General features: G+C 40.7%; 1 protein-coding gene and 1 long non-coding RNA gene across 2 annotated transcripts in view; one reads left to right on the forward strand and one right to left on the reverse strand.

Annotated features, from left to right (window-relative positions):
• The first annotated feature begins 3439 nt into the window (after nt 1–3439).
• The window catches only part of enpp1 (ectonucleotide pyrophosphatase/phosphodiesterase 1), a 40156-nt gene continuing 24879 nt past the window's right edge, over nt 3440–18716 (forward strand). The window contains exons 1-5 of the mRNA XM_030721531.1: nt 3440–3617; nt 10897–10963; nt 16423–16483; nt 18308–18405; nt 18492–18571. Of these exons, the coding sequence (XP_030577391.1) occupies nt 3489–3617; nt 10897–10963; nt 16423–16483; nt 18308–18405; nt 18492–18571 (435 nt within the window). The 5' untranslated portion in view covers nt 3440–3488. The remainder of the gene's footprint in view (nt 3618–10896; nt 10964–16422; nt 16484–18307; nt 18406–18491; nt 18572–18716) is intronic.
• LOC115774321 (uncharacterized) lies at nt 10680–14064 on the reverse strand. The gene is made up of 3 exons (XR_004019186.1): nt 13938–14064; nt 11168–11318; nt 10680–10944 (listed from the first exon to the last, which is right to left on the reverse strand). It is a non-coding gene; the product is annotated as an uncharacterized LOC115774321 (long non-coding RNA).

Raw genomic sequence — 18716 nt, forward strand, 5'->3', positions numbered from 1 at the left:
ATTATAACAATGTGGATTGTAAAATGGCAGGCAGATGCACAGACGTTGCCAATTTTCTGCAGAGTCAATCACTACAGACCTCCAGACTTCATGTGGCCTTCAGATTAGCTCAGGAACAGTGCATAGAGAGCTTCATGGAATGGGTTTCCATGGCCGAGCAGCTGCATCCAAGCCTTACATCACCAAGCATAATGCAAAGCATTGGGTGCGGAGGTGTAAAGCATGCCACCACTGGACTCTAGAGCAGTGGAGACATGTTCTCTGGAGTGACACTTCTCCATCTGGCAATCCAATGGATAAGTCTGGGTTTGGTAGTTGGCAGGAGAACAGTACATGAGTCTGTACTGTGCCAAGTTAAGGTTTGGTGGTGGGGGCATGGTGTGGGTTGTTTTTCAGGAGTTAGGTTTGGCTCTTTAGTTCTAGTTAAAGGAACTCTTAATGTTTCAGCATACCAATACATTTTGGACAATTTCATGCTCCAAGCTTTGTGGGAACAGTTTGGGGATGGCCCCTTCCTGTTCCAGTATGACTTCACACCAGTGCACAAAGCAAGGTCCATAAAGACATTGAGCAAGTTTGGTGTGGAAGAACTTGACTGGCCTACAAGGAGTTGTGACCTCAACCCGACAGAACACCTTTGGGATGAATTAGAGCAGAGACTGAGAGCCAGGACTTCTTGTCCAACATCAGTGACTGACCTCACAAATGCACTTCTAGAAGAATGGTCAAAAACTCCCATAAACACTCCAAAACCTTGTGGAAAGTCACAATTCAAGCGCTTCTGCAAACAGAAGATACCTGCGTGAACCTTTTTTTTCCCCTGTGTGTGTGTGTGTGTGTGTGTGTGTGTGTGTGTGTGTGTGTGTGTGTGTGTGTGTGTGTGTGTGTGTGTGTGTGTGTGTGTGTGTGTTACTGTTAAATCATTTAAAATGGGTTTAGTTACAGTAGAAGTAAGGCTGCAGTGAAACTTTTACAAAATATAATGGTGTATGCTTTATTCTCAACACCTACTGCTAACTGCTGGGATGAAATGCCTTGATGATTTTCAGGGTTTACAAACCCAGAGGATGTGTAAAACCTCTAGCAGAATTACCTTATTTAATAAACACTGTTAAGCACCATCAGAAGTTGGCCCATAAGTCCAAGCTACAAAACAACTCTGACTAAAAAATATGACCTTTAATGCACCCATACTGTAAGAGGGTGTGCATTATAATGACTCGCTTTAATGATTACTGATAAGATAGGAAGTAAACGGCTGAACTATTTATGAATGTTAAGTGTCATTCAGTGTGTAATATCAATATCTGCTCTAGATAACATGACAACTCTTCTTTAAAAAGGTTATTGTAGAAATAGGATACGAAGACAAGATCACACAGGGGTCATGCATGAATGGTTCAACAGAAAAGTTTGGAAAAACTGGAGTGGTCACTGTTTTTAACCTTTGAGCGTGTATGTGTCACTTTGAAATTTTTAATTATTTTTAATCATCCTCTGTCGATCCTTGCAGATCTGCAGAAGAGTCTGAACATGGCTTGGAGTGAAAGTTTGCCTTGCATCTTTCTGATTTGTTTTCAATAAACTCAATAAACTCTGAGTCTTTTGGTAAGCTCATAAGTGTGGAAACACTCTTTTTTTTAACATTATATGCTTTAATCTTATTTTAATGTTTTCCAGTAAACCACAGCTAATAGACATAGAATAAGATTCAAAAATGTACTTAAGTACATGCTGCTTGACAATTGAACAGCCAGAGCAGAGAGGCAGCTAGGCTCAGGACAAACCTGCTGCTTTCAGAGATCTTTGGGCAATATTACTAGCCCAGTTATCCAAATGCAGTATACTCCCTGGCACTGTTCTGTGTGGATGAACACTTTGTAGTTTGCAGAGGCAGGTGCAGTTTTGGACAATACATCCCTTCTAAACCAGCCAAGCACAGCTTACAGGACCTATGAAGCTAAAACTCGTTCTTGCAAAAAAAAAAATGCTTTATAACATTTTACATCACCATTATAAATTTTCATGACCCTGCTCTGTCAAAGTAGCTTGGTTGCTTGAGGGATAAATAACCTGCCATTACTCTAAAAGGGTATTAAAAGTTGAAAACTTTCTAAAACTGAGTCATCTTCTTTTAGCTGCCTCCACTCACTCTATACCAAGCATCCTCCTCTGTCACACTAACCCTCTGCACGTCCTCTTTCAATACATCCATAAATCTTCTCTGTGAGCTTCCTCTTTTCCTCCTGCCTCGCAAATCCAGTCAGTCAGTCAGCCTGAGCTGTCCTTCTCATTTCTAATCCTGTCCCTCCTGATCAGTTCCAATGAAAATCTTACATCTTCATCTCTGTCACCTCCAGTTCTAGCTCCCGTCTTTATTCAAAATAAATAAATAACTTCAAAAGCATACACAAATTAGAAATAATGAAAAATTCCAGTAGCCCGTTGTTATGATATGTAGTAATTATTTTTTCTAGAAAAACTCCAGCTCGTTAAAATCCAAACTTTAACACTTTCTTATGAGACCGAGTATTTTTTTGTGCAGGAATAAAATCAATTTGAGTAGAAGAAATTATGAAGAGTTGGCGCAGCACCCCCTAGTGGTCACATCCTTAGCAGCCTTAATGGAAAGGCCTAATGAAGATACCCGCGCACCTGTTTGGGTCACATTTGGCTCACGTGGAATGTGTAAAAAGAGATTAAAACGTAAAAATAATGGGACAGAGTAAGATTATGGATTATCGATATTAAAGATTATTTACTTTTTTTATAGACCTGTGATTATAGTTCAACTAACTGTCCCTCCTCGTGACCGACTTAGCAATTCACTCATCAAGAAACCCAAGATCAAATTTGTCAACGGTAAGTAAACTTTAATAATACTATAGCCAAGCGAAACGCCATAGATTCCTATTTCAGGCAATGAAATTATGTTATATTTCTATTTTTCTTTTTTCTTTCTTTTTAATGGGACTCTACTCGAAATGCGATCCAATGCACCACTTAAGTTTGGCCAGAAGATGGCGCCAGCACCACCCACCTTAAAGTAGATTTTCATAGAAAGTCTTCAACAACTGTCCCTCCATTAGTTTTTTATTGTCCTAAATCTGAGAGATTAGAAATGATGAAAACGTTTGAGGCGTGAATAAACCTACATATTCTGAATGTGCCTGTCTGTTTTAAAAAATGTGCCTCTGACTCGTTTTAAAGTGGGTGAAGTATCATTTCCGCTCCACGTTGATACGATTTAAATGGAGGAAAAAATGAGCCAATATAACAGAGAGTTGTGCTCTGTTCTGCTTTTATGAGCCTCCTAGTCTCTCAGATCTAACACATGTAGCCACCAAAAAAACTTGAAGACGTCAGAAAGGCGGGCATATCCTCTCTATATATTCCTCAGCGCAGCCCATTACTCAGATCCTCCTGGAAAGCACTGGCAGGAGCTCTCCTTTTTTTTTTTCCTTCCCTCTTTTTTTGCGCTCAGCAGCATGGAAGCAGCCAAAGGAGAGGACGGGTCGGCTGAACAGGCGGCGTCTTTATTTGGGACACGAGAGGTGGAGAGTCAGAGGAGCAAGAATGACAGTAAAAGGAGTAAACACCGTAAAATCCTTATTGGGGTACGTTCAGTAGCACCTTCGCAGTATGGAGGGCACCTCTTTAATCTTCAAACTCGCACAACTTTGAAGGCAACAAAGTTGCCTTCTACACTTTGAAACATTACAGTTAATGCATGTGTCAGACCTCCTGCCACTAATATTACTGCATGACTTTAAACGTGTCTCTGAACTTGGTGAGCCCTTAAACTGTCAGGGATACTAAGATACTGTTATTGATTAATAAGTAGCCACTCTCTTGATAATGAATAGTGCCCCCCCCCCCCCCCCCCCCCCCTCCCAAAAAAAAGCATCTTTCCCTGGAATTTCTTGAGAGTGTCGTGTTGATCAGAAAAGTTATTAGCAGATTAAATTATGTAATGGAAAGCAACCCAAGTGAGAGCACGTGATGTTTTACTAAGGAAAAACTCATCATCAGGAGTCATAAACCACAGCCTCGGGTCAGCATTTCTGCACGGTTTACTCTCACTGTCATTAATCTGCCAGTGCTGCCGGTGTGAACGTGGAAACTAAATGTTTTCACTCCAGTGCAAACAGACACGGGCCAGCAGGCTCTCTGCTGGTGGACATGACCTGCAGTTGTTAGTGTGAAGCAGGACCGGGTGGAGTTTTGAACCCACAATGTTGACTGGGATCTGTATTCAGACAGAATTTCTGCTGCCAGTGCTTCATCTTAGTTGTTCTAGGTGTTTGAGAGCTTAGAGCTTAGTAGATAAAGTTGTTTCACTGGTTGTTAATGTTTACTTATTAATAACTATATTTATATCATTGATTAATTGGGCAATTCATTTTTCATTTAATTAATAATTTGGGTAAAAATATAAAAACCAACCTACAATCAAATTAGGGGTGTCGTCATGTACTGATGATATTAATCATGATGATAACTGATATTTAATGATTAAATATCAATATTGTTGTAATACACATGTGGCCATAACTATGTACAGTAATTGTTTTTGTATGCATTTGTGAGTGCACACTCTCCACAAAAGACAGCACACAATGTACAAAGATGTTCATGAATTTGACTGATATTATTATGATATCCGCATGTCGAATTTTTATTGCCACAGTAATCAATGAGTGAAATGAAAATCTGAAAATACTCCTCTAATACAAGAATATCGAACAAGTCACCAGACCGTTTTGATTAAAAAGTTTGTCTGTGGTGGTCTGTGGTCCTGGTTTGAATCCACTGGCCAGTTGGAGTCTTTCTGTTTGGGGGTTTCGTGTCCTCCCCATGGGTTCTCTCCAGGTGTGCTGGCTTCTACATCCCAAAGATGTGTGTTGGGTTAACTAGCAGTTCCTGATGATAGACTGATGACCTGACCAGGGTGTACCCAGTTTCTCACCTTGTGAACTTGACCTGGATAAGCAGAAGAGGATGGTTGGATGGATGGAAGTTTGTCGTGGCAGGGCCCTTCTGTGAGAAGTTTTCATGTTCTCCCAGTGCTCCAAAATTTGGTGGTGCTTTGAGGTCCATCCATCCTCTTCCGCTTATCCTGTTCAGGGTATATTCAGGGTAAATTATAAATAGAAATGTATTTTATATTATTAGTATTAATAATAATGCAAAATAATAACTTACTTTAAAATAAAAATACACCCATTAAGACACACCCTCTGGATGTGTGTCTGCAGGTAGCGCATTGACAGGAAAAGGTGTTGGCCTCTGTCTGCCTGCCAAAAACACCCTGACAGATTTAAAGACCATGGGAAATTAAGATAGCTGTTTGTCTACATACAGAGATGCAGTTTTTACTGAGCTTGTTCTCTGTGTTATAGCGTTTTCAGTGTGTAAAACAAGCTGCAGTGGATTTCTTCATGTTTGAGCTTGTTAAACAGATGATTTTTTTAAAGGAGTCATATTGACTTTTTTGCTGCTGAGTACAGTATGTGTGTGTCAGAGAGGAGAGGCTCCAGCTCCATCATGACCCATGGCAGCATTATCTTCACAGTAATCAACCTTCCTGATGAGAAAACCAGAGGCCGCTCGGCCTGAATACAGTAATACTTCTTAAGTATATTCACCTTAAGACATGTTACAGTCCAGATGCATCTATTTTTGGCTGGAAATGGTGCTCCGCCTTTTCTTAGTAGTGTGGAGATCACTACTAAGAAAAGTCTTTTTACATCTGTAATCTGAAATGCTTCCTTTATGTGAAAATAGGCTACTGACAGCAAGAAAAAACTATTTACTATTGAGGGTTACTTCAGCCAGTTTTCATAATTGTAGGAGTGGTTGACCTACAAACTTGCCCAACAGATAAGCGTGCCCACGTTACTGTATGTGTTCTGAAAAAAAGGCAAATGCTGCTTGCAGACCAAAAGACAGGCCAAGCTGACTTTGACGCAATACTTGGAGATCTCCATCCCTAGCAGGAATGGACATTTGAATCCGTTGAATCTGTTCTTTGTATTCCCCAGAACAGTATTTTTATCACAGAAGGAAAGTCTCAGAAAACAACAGCAGCTTTTATTGTTCACAGCTCCTCGGGGCATTGAGACTAACCACACATAGTCTTTGTGGAGGCTAAATCTGGAGTGTGTTTCAGGCTATGCATAAAAAACATAATTGCAAGAATTGTAAAGAAAAGTGCCATTGTGTTTCATGGACTGGTTTTATGTTGCTATGGTTAGAATCATTTCAGAAAAATGTGTTTCTTTCAGTAAAATAGTGAAACAAATGAATGCTTTCTAAACACGTGGAAAGTTAGGAATTAAAAATGTATGGAATGTGCGTGATTTCCTTCTATAAACTGCATGCCAAAGAGGCTATCTAAGTGTGTGCACATCCTTCCAACCATTCACTTGAGAGACATGTAGACACCACAATAACCAGCTGCTGTCCACTCGACACGGATTAGACACACATGAAGTCTAGACAATGCTACACCCTTTCCTGTCACATATCTGTCATTTGTCAGGTCCATTGGTATTTGGACAGTGACACAATTTCTGTGGTTTTGCCTCTGTACACCACCACAGTGGGTTTTTAAATCAAAATAATCCAGATGTGTGTGTGAAGTACAAACTTTTAGCTTTAATTCAAGGGGTTTGACGTCTCAGCAGTGATACGCTCCGTGTTGACCAGCTGTTCACGGCAAGTAAGGGCAGGTAACGGGTGCTTCCGCGGCGATCGCCTGGTGTTAGAGGGTTAAGAAAAACTCTTCACAACATGTGAACACTCTCAAGGAAGTAGGCGTATCATTGTGAGGGTCTACAATCAAGAGATGTCTTAATGAATGGAAATGCAGAGGTGCTTACAAGAGGCTGCAAAGCATTGGTTATGCTCAAGAACAGGAAGATCAGATTAGACTGCCAGATGACATCTAAAGAGCCTGCACAGTTCTGGTTAAAGAAATCTTTGTACAGATGGAATTAAGATGAACTTGTACCCAAATGACGGGAAGAGAAGAGTATGCAGAAGGAGAGAAATGGCTTGTTGGATGTTTTCATCATCCATTTGCACTGCAGTGCAAATGGATGATGACCCAAAGCATACTGCAAAAGAAACGCAAGAGTTTCTCAAGGCAAAGAAATGAGATATTCTTCAATGGCCAGGTCAGCCAGCTGATCTCAGCCCAACAGAGCATGTTTTTTAGTTATTAAATATAAAACTGAAAGCAGAAAGACAAACGAGCAACAACTGAAGGTTTCTGCAGTAAAAGCCTGGCAGAGCATCTCAAAGGAGGAAACCGTATTTGGTGATGTTCATGGGTTCGAGACTTCAGGCAGTCAATGGATTTTCTTACTTTTGTGCTTATGAAAATGGGGGGGCTGTGTATAAAAAAATCTGTAATTCTTTAACAGTTAACATACTGCTTTTGTTAAAAGTTTGCACCTCACTTCTTGATTGATTTAAAATCCACTGTGGTAGTGCACAGAGGCAAAGTTACATAGAAAAAAAAAGTAATTGTCCAAATATTTATGGGCCTGACTGCATTTATAATGGCACTATTACTTACTATTGAAATTGCATTGGTATTTCGGATCTTGTACAGTTAATTATCCCAACACTCAGAGACTAAAGACAAAGTGTATGACAAGCTTTGGTTCTCAGGCTGAGTTATTTAATGTTTGCAGAGGAATTATTAGCCATTCCAGTCCCTGCTGTCCTAATAATAAAACCAGAAAATAAGTAAAAGCTATAGTTTGAGCAGGAGTACCCACTTACACTTTGTGGCAATGAATAATGCAAATATCTGCAAATATCTCTTCATCCCAGAGATCAGTTCAAACTCCACCCACTTGGACTGTTTTTGGCAGTGGTAGTTCTTGCTTTGACCTGCAGCCTGATGAGCTAAATTGCAAAATGTACCTGGGTGGACACCAGATTGGCCCAAAAAAGGAAACATTTCTTGATTTTTGGATCAAGGAGACAGACACAACAGCCTGTCATGTCTGTCAAATGTCTTTGATTTTAACATATTCCAGCTCTGTGTGTGTCATAGGGCCACCCATCATGGCTGTTTGATATGTGGCCCTTTTGCTTCTCGCATCTAAGTCAGTCTTTTGTCCACCCCTGCCCTAGAGTGACTTTTCCCTACAAAGAGTTTTTGTGTCTTAATGTAGCCTTTTTTTCTCATGTCCACATCAAAGGTGGCTTTCAACTGTAGGTTAATCAGATAATTTTTATATAGACAATAGAGACTGGGTGGGGGTAGGGGTGGGGGGATCTGAAGTAAGTAGTAAAGTGTATTTCAGTCAGCCCAGTAGGTTTCCACCAGACAGTCTGTATACTTTCACAACCCACAAAGACCACATCTTTAAGCTTTCCTGTGAAGCCCATCGTGGTTTTCTGTCTCTTCACCTATAGCTGGGGAAAACAAGGGCAAGTCCCAGACACCATGCACACACAGCAACATGTTTTCATACCTGTCTGGGAATTTCAGCTCTTGTGAATCACAGTAAGCAGGTTACTCCTGGTTGATAATTCCAACACTCCAGCGCCTGAGACCTAAATGCACACTGCTATAGCTTTCTAGCTTGAAAGTATCAGAACTCTAGTTTTGAATCAAGGATCATATCAGTTTGTTTAAACTGTAAATCTGCTGAAAAATCCTCCCACTAGGGGGTTAAAAACAGTAGGCTAAAGAAACAACAAAAAAGTGAAACTCATTAAGATACCGTGTGCTAAGAGTTACAATTTATCACTAAATAAGGTTCCTTGTGGCAGGAAAAACTATACCAGAGAACCAGAGCCTTGCTTTAAACTATAATTTGGGATGTGAAGATGAAACATTTGCAGCAGCATGGCCAGCAGACAGTCAAAGGAATAAAAAGAAATATGCAAGTCATGGATAATATTGTACTCTTTAAAAATTGTGATTATAAGTCACAATTTTACCAGAAAATCAAATATTGATTTGATGAAGATTTGTCACTCTCAGGCGCTTTTTCCACCGACGGGGTGCTGGTGCCAGAATTTGAACCGTTCAGCTGTTTTTCCACCGCGAACGCATTCGGTGCTCGGCCGAAAAAGCGGTCAAACTGGGACCCCGCAAGCTAGCTGGTCTAGAACCAAGAATGCGTGACGTAAGCGGCAGAAGGGCGTGACTCTGCCATCCCAACATAGTTTTCTATCGCTATTTCACTGCATGGTGTGTATTACATGAGAAAAGCGATGCGATTTTCACGGCTGTGAAGTTGGGCCCTAAGGCTGAACTTGCTGCTTTGTATCAGTTCATATCATAGATAAAAGGACGCAAAGTGCGTACTTGTCGTCTTGCTTGTAATCGCTGTCTGTGTTTACCTCTGTGCTGCACATAGGTACTGCAGTAGTTTTGTTTGGACTGTAAAATGTGTTTGCAGCACAAGAAAGGGGAGCGCGTTCTCCCACGTTTGTGCCCTTCGGCTTCCATGTACAGACGAGGACCCGCCCACACTCATACATAAAGGATCAGTTCACAAACGCAGGCCTGTTCTTAAGCGTTTCGCCGGTTCACTGAAACCGATATCGGCACTGGCACGAGCACCGGCACCTCGGCAGTGGAAACGACACCAAGTAAATCTCTGTGATAAGCAATGGAGGCCTGATTTGAGGCATTGCAGATGCTTCAAAATCAGCAACAGTGATAATACAGCTGGACGCTGTCATCTTTGATCTGTCAGTAAACTGATCCAGATTTTTCTTTGAAACACCCATCTAATTACTAACCACTCACCCCCAGTGGGCTGCTGACCCCGGGCAGAAAGGTGGTGTGGTAAAGTGAAAAAAATGAAGATGAGTCTAGACCACTTTATTTCAGAGGCTTTTTAACTGCAGAGAACTGAGACTAACATCTGAACAGTTGGAGGTAGTGTGGAAAATGTTAAAATCACTGGACAAGCCTATGAGAATAGAGATGGAAGTCTCTCAATGGACAATAGGCCGAATAAAGACTTGTATAGTTAAACCTCTGCAGCTGCAGTAGAGGCTGTACTTGGATGGAGTTGGGCTTTGAACCAAATGCTAAGTTCTGCATATTTAGAAGTATAAAGGGTAATACTAACATGCTGATGGAGTAGTGTTTGTAGCCCTTCTAGTTTAATTCAGCACCTTTCAAATATTTTCTGGTATGCCCCAGAAGCGTGGAAAAAGTTCACCCCATGGTGTCTGGGACTTGCCCTTGCACCTTTTTCTAAAATGAATTCTTAACAATAAAAAAGGAACCAAGTTGAATAAGTCATTAAAATGTTTACTTTTAATTTAGAGATGTTTGTTTGTTTTTGTTTGTTTTACATTATTGTGGTTTAGTAACAATGCACACATGTCTTGGGTGTGACCTTAGCAGGAGTTTTCCTCTCGTAGCCGAGTGGTTTGCTGGACGAGGATTTGGGGCCAAATAGTGCACTGTTTATTTGCAGTTTATTCATCAGAAACTGTTCAATAAAATACTTTTTTTTTTTTCTTCAAATATAGTTCTGAGAGATATTTGCACACTGAAGACAACAAACACCAAAAATATTAGAAAGTTGTCGTTCTTGACTGCGTCATTGTTTGGCTGTTTTTGTGATTCTCAGTTTGTATCTTTGGCCGGCTTTTCTCACGCTGCATCACGTTTTTTTTTTTTTTAAATGAAAACTTCTCAAGGATCTTCTTTTGGTGCTTGAGAAAACATAAGAAGATCGTGAAAGTCAGCTGAATTCCTCTTCTGTGTACCGCAGATATGCATCAATCTTCATGATGATCAGTCCATTAATTATTTCTTTAAAAACCTGTAATATCAATCTCAGGTGGTGGTGCCAAGTGCTCTAATGCTTCAGTGTTCCTGCCATTTTATCTTCTGGATTATAGGTGCTGCTGTTGTGCTTACTGGTGGTTATCCTGGCTGTGGTGCTGTCTCTGAGAAAGAAAGGAACAGGTAAGATTGACTTCTTTAACAGGAGCAGGACTTGTTCTCACTAGAGTTTGGCTGGCATTTAAATTTTAAAGAAATTAGATACCTTTTTTGCATTGGGTATTATGATGGTCTGGCCACCTGGGACTGTGTCCAATTAGCCTGAACTGGCTATAGGCCATAGTACTAATATAAGAAGTTTTATAAAAAAAAAAAAGTAAAACATACATTCATTCTCTGCCACGTTTGATTCCTTAGAAGGCCTTCCTGCTTTGGTTGGTGCATATCCACACATATTGTTGCTGCAGCTGTCAGTAAGTGGAACAAGATGAAACTATCAGCAGGACCTCGTGTTGCTACGCCACACATGTGCATCCTTCTGCACAGGAAACAAAACAACCCAGGCTTTAAAAATAACATTAAGCACTCCATATGTGTCAATCGAGGCATAAAAATATACATGAGTCTGTTACTGCAGACATTTCTTTGAATGTCAATTTAGTAGACATATAATCTGTGAAGTGCTCGTATTGGAAATGTGAAAAATATCCAAACAGACCCCAGCGCTCTATAGTCACACAGATTTCAATGCCTTTTCTTAAGTAATTCTCACAGTTAACCTTCAATATGCAGCTGTCAAAGTATTAACCTGCTTTTTCTTTGACTTGCATGTAAATCTAAGTAGTACCACATTAATGCATTTTTTTGTCTGAGCTTTGTTTAAGTCATGTTTTTTTTTCACTCATCATGAGCACTGAGTAGAGCATTTTGGCTACAAGAGTGGGACAGATTATCTCAGGTTACATTTTGGGCATTTATTCAGTGAGAGCTCATTTAGTGGGGATTTCAGTGGGGAAAATAACAATCAAGGCTTCATCCACCCATGTATACATGGCATCCTACTGCAGATCCTCCAGAAACTTGACACTTGGAGTATTTAGAGGAGCAGTAAAGGAGGATAAAGTTACCAACCAGGCAGTGAAAGAGATACAGAGAGGTGAAAGTTAACCCCCGAGACTCCACATGGGTTGAGTGGATGTTTTTGTCAGGGTGGTGTAGGCTAGCTTTTTTCTGCCCATGGCTGCAAAACAAGTTGTAAATACACTCTTGAGTGACACAGGAATTTTTGCTGCAGCTACAGCTTCCCCCTGGTTAGTCATGGGCAGCAGTGTCAGTATGCTCTTTGTTGAAAACCACCATGCCAAAACACTCTTCCAATTTAGGGGGCAGCGGCAGTGACTGTGGGCAGCACTCCCCAGCCTGGGTGGGGTCCTCTCTCTGCTGTGGCATTTCCCTTGAACTTACAGTATATTTTCTCCTCAGTTAACATAAAACCTTCCCATATGGGAAGAATACATTCTGACATTTCACTCAGCAGTCCTTCAATCTGTGCAGCTTTGTTGGGACTTCTTCTTTCATACCGCTGGTTTCTTGGTGAGACCTTTGGCAACAGAGTAAAAGAAGTAAAAATAACCCAGAACTCTACTTTTTGCTATAGTCTGACACTGTGTAGTACAAAATGCCGAGAGGGGGTTTTCCTCTCCATTACAGGCCACAGAAGCTTGTCTCCAGAGACAGAGCATCTCAATGTTTGGCCCAAACCGCACTGCTGGCCTTGAAGCAGTGAGGAGGGGATTTCTCACCAGCGTGCTAAGGCTCCCCCTGTCGTACGTCCAGTCAGCACGTCAGCAAACTTGACAGATTCCTTGGGAAGCCAGTTGTTTGAAAGGTTAAAGAGGTGACCCAAAATTTCCTGGTTGGTGTCACCTTGTCTGTGGGAAAGTTGTTGAGCAAGTCCATTTGTATATCTAAGATTTCATATCAACCTGTGTACATTGTTACAGCGTTTGAGGGAGTATTCTCAACTCACACTTGATTGCAACAGCAAGATTAGGCCTTCTGGTTATTTTGTGACACTTCTGTCCCACAGTAAGTGCTTCCTTTGTTTTCTAAAAGCTGCATTAAGCAACTTTTCACTGTGCTACATCTCTATATAATGTGGAAGTAGCACTTAGTGACTAACCCACTGAATTATCATGAGTTTGCAGTTACTCATGCAGGTTTCAAAACTGTCAATTTCAGCTTCACCCAGTGAATGGGGAAAATGCCCAGATAATCAACTAGACATATACCAGTTAAGCATAACATAACCACCTGCCTAATATTGTGTTGGTCTCTCTTTTGCTGCCAAAATAGCCCTGGAGGCATGGACTCCACTAGATCCCTGAAGGTGTGCTGTGGTATCTGGCACTAAGATGTTAGCAACCGTTCCTTTAAGTCCTATAAGTTGTGAGGTGGGGCCTCCATGGATTTGACTTGTTTTTCCCGCATATCCTACATGATACTTGATTGAATTGAGATCTGAGGAATTTGAAGACCAGGGTCAACATCTCAAACTCGTTGTTTTCCTCAAACCTTTCCTGAACCATTTTTGCTTCATGGTAGGGTGCATTATCCTGCTGGAAGAGGCCACAGGCATCATGGAATACTGTTTCCATTAAAGGGTGTATATAGTCTGCAGCAATGCTTAGGTAGGTGTAGGGTTGCAGCGGTAACCGGTTTCACGGTATACCACGGTATTAAAATGCACGGTTATCATACCGTGGGTGTTTGCTTATTACCGGTAATAAGGGAAAAAGGCAAGCTAGCTGAGAATCTCGCACACGCAGCTCCCCCCCGTCGCGGCTGCCCCTTGGTCAGTGGCGCCGCTCTCAGGCACACAGTGGTAAAAATGGCGACAGATTTAACCAGTTTCCATCCTCCTAAAAAAAAAAAAAAAAAAGATAAACTAAAATCAGCAGTGTGGGACCCACCAAACGTATGTGAGGATGGGTATCCTGTTTGCAAACAGTGTGGAAGTAAAGTGGCCGCTAAAGGAGGGAACACTTCAAACTTGTTCTCACATCTACTACAACACCATCCCTCCGTGCAGATTAAAGTAGCCATCTCGTTAATACCTGTCTCTCTAACAAAAATGTGTGAAATGTTGACCACAAACCCTGTCTTATGTTTCCTCGTGCTTGTTCCACACGCTAACCACCAGCAAAAGTGCTGAGTCACACGGCGGTCCCCCTGGCCGTCAATCGCGTGCTGTGCTGGATGCGCATGTCTGTGTTAAGGGCCTTTTGAAAGACGGCATATTTATGTGTGTTTATTTTTAAACTTTGGCGTGTCTATTTTTCATCCCCTAAAATCAGGCTCGGCATGAAAGCCTTAAGAGTGAAATCTGTGTTATGAGGATCATGTCAGAAATAATCCCCTCTGTCTGCAGTATCTGGTTATTTTCCACTAACTTAGCAGTACGCGTGTTATAAAGCAGTCAACAGTAGTTGATCAGACACTGACCCAGGCTCAGTTTCTCAGGTATTAAATATGTTTTTAAGGTGATACATAATTTTACTGAACATTTTAAATGCAAGATGTTTAATTCTAAGAGTACATATAAAGTGTGTGTGTGTGTGTGTGTGTGTGTGTGTATATATTAAAAAAATATATATAAAAATTAGTATAAAAATCTGATCTCAGTAAAACTCCTGCACTTTTTCTCACATTTGTTTACAAAGACAGAATTTTTTCTTTCTAAAGAGACAGATTCATTTTTATTTAAGGATTTGGCTTTTTCCTCATTCTAATACTGCAATTTTTGCAAATAAAACAGGAGGTGTATAGCTTTTTTTTTTTTTTTTTTAAATGGAGACATTTTAAACAAAACTGTCATGAACAATTGTTCCAAGTACAAAACTTTTGTAGTCATTTCTTTAAGGGTCAGTGTAACTTATAATAATATATGTGAAATACAGTGATACCACAATAACCGTGATACCGCGATATTTTCTGAGACGATTATCATACCGTGAAAATCTCATACCGTTGCAACCCTAGGCAGTTGGTACGTGTCAAAGTAACATCCACATGGATGGCAGGACTCAGTTTCCTAGCGGAACATTGTCCAAAGCATTACGCTGCCCGCATCGCATTTTTTCTTCCCATAGTGCATTTTGGTGCCAGGTATTCCCCAGGTTAGTACACACGAGCACCCAGCCATCCACATGATGTAGAAGAAAACATGATTCATCAGACCAGGCCATCTTCTTCCATTGCTCCATGGTCCACTTCTAATGCTTACTAATTGCGTCCCCATTTTTAGCGCGTGACAGGGATCAGCATGGGCACCCTGACAGGTCTGCAGCTATGTAGCCCCATACACAACAAACTGTGATGCACTGTGTATTCTGGCATCGTTCTATCAGAACCAGTATGAACTGAGCTACAGTAGTTCCATCTGTTGGATCGGACTACAGGGGCCAGCTTTCACTACACACTTGCATCAATGAGCCGTGGCCACTTTTCACTTGTTCACCACTGTTCCTTCCTTGGACCATTTTTGATAGATACTGACCACTGCAGACCAGGAGCACCCCACAAGAGCTGCAGTTTTGAAGATGTTCTGACCCAGTTGTCCAGCCATCACAATTTGGCCCTTGTTAAACTCGCTCATTTCCTTATTTTGCCCATTTTTCAACTCAACTTTGAGGACAAAATATGCTCTTGCTCCCTAATATATCCCACCCACCAACAGGTGCCATGATGAAGAGATAATCAATGTTATTCACTTCACCTGTCAGTGAACATAGGATGGTGGCTAAAAAGACAATGGCTGGGATGTGATGTCAGCTTATTTGAAATGTAAAATGTATCAAGTAGGCAGAAAAACAGCTCTAATGAAAATGATTCAAACCAGGAACCCTCTTGCTGAGTGGCATCATTGCCCACTACAACAATAATGAAATGAAACTTTGATATCATGACAGCTGTAGTATATAAGCAAACAGCTGATGGCTCAAATTTTTGTGCTCATAAACAGTGTCTGAGTATTGTGTTCACAGATTGTTGCACTTCCCTGATGTGACAAAACAATCACTTGATGCATGCTTAAAACATCACCACAAGTTGGGACGTCACAGTTATTTCACTTCTTTGTTTCCCAGATGGTTTCTATGGTGAGCACATCATGTCCAGCACAAATCTGGAAAAAATTACAAATGAAAGCACAGGAAATATTCTGCCTTACTGTGCCTCCAGCCTTCTTGTAAATGTGGATGACGAAGAAGCTTCACTGTGCACTTACACATCCTGTTGTCTGGTAGTCATATTAATAAACAGTCACATTTAAAGGGACAAACTGATGGAATGATTTGGTTGCTGTTCACCAAATGTGATCAGATTACATCCTCAAAGGCTTGTAAGGTGATTCTTTTTTTGAGGGTTAACGCTTTAACATAGATCTCATTATCTATATGAAAGGTTATAAAGTGTAAGAGTTTAAACTGAGGATTTAAGCAGTTGTCAAAGCAGTTCTTACCTTGCAAGATCATATGTGTCATGTTTTTATGTATCATTTGTTATAGTTTGCATTGCTTCAAAAGTATGCTGAATGCAAATAGAAATCCTGTGTTTTCAATAACAACTCTCTTTTCTCACAGAAGGCGGGGTGTGGCTGGAAGAGGCCTTGCAGGAAGTTCAACAGCCACAGTGTCCTCCTGGGTAAGGAGATACTTTGGTTTTGCAGCACCAATGTGAAAACACATTTGTTTTTAATAGAATTTAATACAATTCAAATGACATCTGGACTAATTTGGATTGCATCAGCTCTGGTCCTCCGCACGCTGAATAAGTTGTGTAGGGTCTGAAAATTAAATTATTTTGCCGTATCGCCCACAGTTTCCCTGAGGAGAAACCACTGTTCACTATAGCCAGCTGTTAGCAGACCCTAACCACCTCTATATCACTCTGTTTGCTCACCCAGTTCATGTTCATATTTTTATTGTGTAAATAACTCAGACACATGACTTGTTTTCTGCTGATTGTGTTGTTTCATTGCTAAAATAAAAAAGTGTGCTGTGGAACTGAGCGGCTGAGTAGTCAGGCATGTGTTGATGAGTTGCGTCTGTGTGTTTGCACGACAGAGTGGTCACATGTTTGTGTTTCTGCCTTGGTGAGGGAGTGACCCCAGACAGACTCATCAGACAGACTATGGAAAAATACTCCTGTGGCTCCAGATGAAGCTATTTTAGTTTTTAAAATATCATAAAATGCACGACTAATGCCTGTATTATTTATAACAATGTTGTGCATTCTGTTGGGTTTGTTTTTATTGGATCTGTGGGTGCACTACACTTTCATTTTTTAAGTGTGTTTTATTCTTTACACTTTTTTACAAAAATGCTGATTGCAAACTGTGTAATTTCTTTAAATCACCCTTTATTTAAAGTAAAATATGTGCCGTCTGAAACATGATCACTGCAGTGCTGACGCACAGCTTTAACTCTGAAGGCGAACCTTCTTCATTTCCAGATTGCATCACACTTTTTTCAAGTTTTACTACCACTCGGCTAGCAGTCAGGTAGTATTTGCAGACAAACATGGAAAAACTACAGGTAACCGTGGCAGTTTGCTAGCAACCAATGCGGTCACTAGGAGGTTTTTGGTACAGTGTCGTTTTTTGCAACCGATTTCACCCAGCAACATCCAGGAACTGCCAACCAGTCGGGAAATACACATTTTTCCCTAGCAACTGTATCACATCCAGTATGGCAGACAATGCTTGAGCAATGTGTGCATGATGCCACATGAGAAAGAACCTCAATAAACCCCTTTAGTTCCATATGATTGGTCATTCTATTGATAATTGTATTCCACGTTCGCCGTCACAAAAATGAAAGAGAAACTGATAACCATCTCTTCCTCCTACAGCTTTGTTTCAGCTCTATCAGCTCGTTTTGGTTTTAGCCACAGACATTTCGGTTTTGGTTGAATTGCAGCACCGTTACATGTGCTGATATGCTGGCATAGTATAGAGCATTCAGTCACAAAGTGCTAACTATTGTTCTCAGCATTTTGAGACCAAAGCAGAGTGAAAATGGGGACATTCTAAGAAAGGGACACATTCGTAGGAGCAAAGAAGATGGTTGACGTGTCAAATGGTGCAGTTTTTAATGTTGTAGTGAGCACTGATATGAAAGTTAATTTAGATAATACTTCATAATGACTCTAGAAGGACTTGCATTAAAATGAGTGGAAACATGACTCCACGTTATTGATGATGTTCATTTGCGCCTGTGTGTAAATGGGGTGTTGTTGCTGCAATCTCATTGTACATCCTGTATAATGACAATAAAGGCATTCTATTCTATTCAGTGCCACTTTCCAGTGTTACATTAGATTTAGTCAAAGGGTTGCTTTGTGTTTTCTCTAAATGAACCTAGTATATTTCCTGCTGTAAAAAGTTTTTGACAAACACAGGTCATTGTCCCCTTAAAGAACTGACATTTATAAGGTATTTCTGTTTTTATTTTACCCCCTGACCAGTTTTTCAAGGCCTCCTCTCATCCTGGTATCTTTGGACGGCTTCCGGGCAGAGTATCTGAAAGCTCATGGGCGTCACATCCCTGTTATCAACAAGTTACGTAAGTCAAAAAACAATGCCTATCTCACAGCTCTTTAAGATTTATAGCTCAAGGCAGTTATGTGACTGAATTTCATTATGTTGCAGGAAATAATGGGACAACAACACCATATATGAGGCCTGTTTACCCCACAAAGACCTTCCCCAACCACTACACCATTGTGACCGTGAGTCTCTTCAGTTCAGTGAGAAGTTGATTTATTGGCTACAGACAGATGGTTTGTCTGACCTGTTTATTCAGTGATGAATGAACAATTCATGTTGTGTAAGGATGTAATTGCAACTGTGCCAGTGAAATTTGGAGCAATTTGG

Source organism: Archocentrus centrarchus, chromosome 24 (genome assembly GCF_007364275.1).
Source record: "Archocentrus centrarchus isolate MPI-CPG fArcCen1 chromosome 24, fArcCen1, whole genome shotgun sequence".
In the NCBI taxonomy this organism is placed as follows: domain Eukaryota; kingdom Metazoa; phylum Chordata; class Actinopteri; order Cichliformes; family Cichlidae; genus Archocentrus; species Archocentrus centrarchus.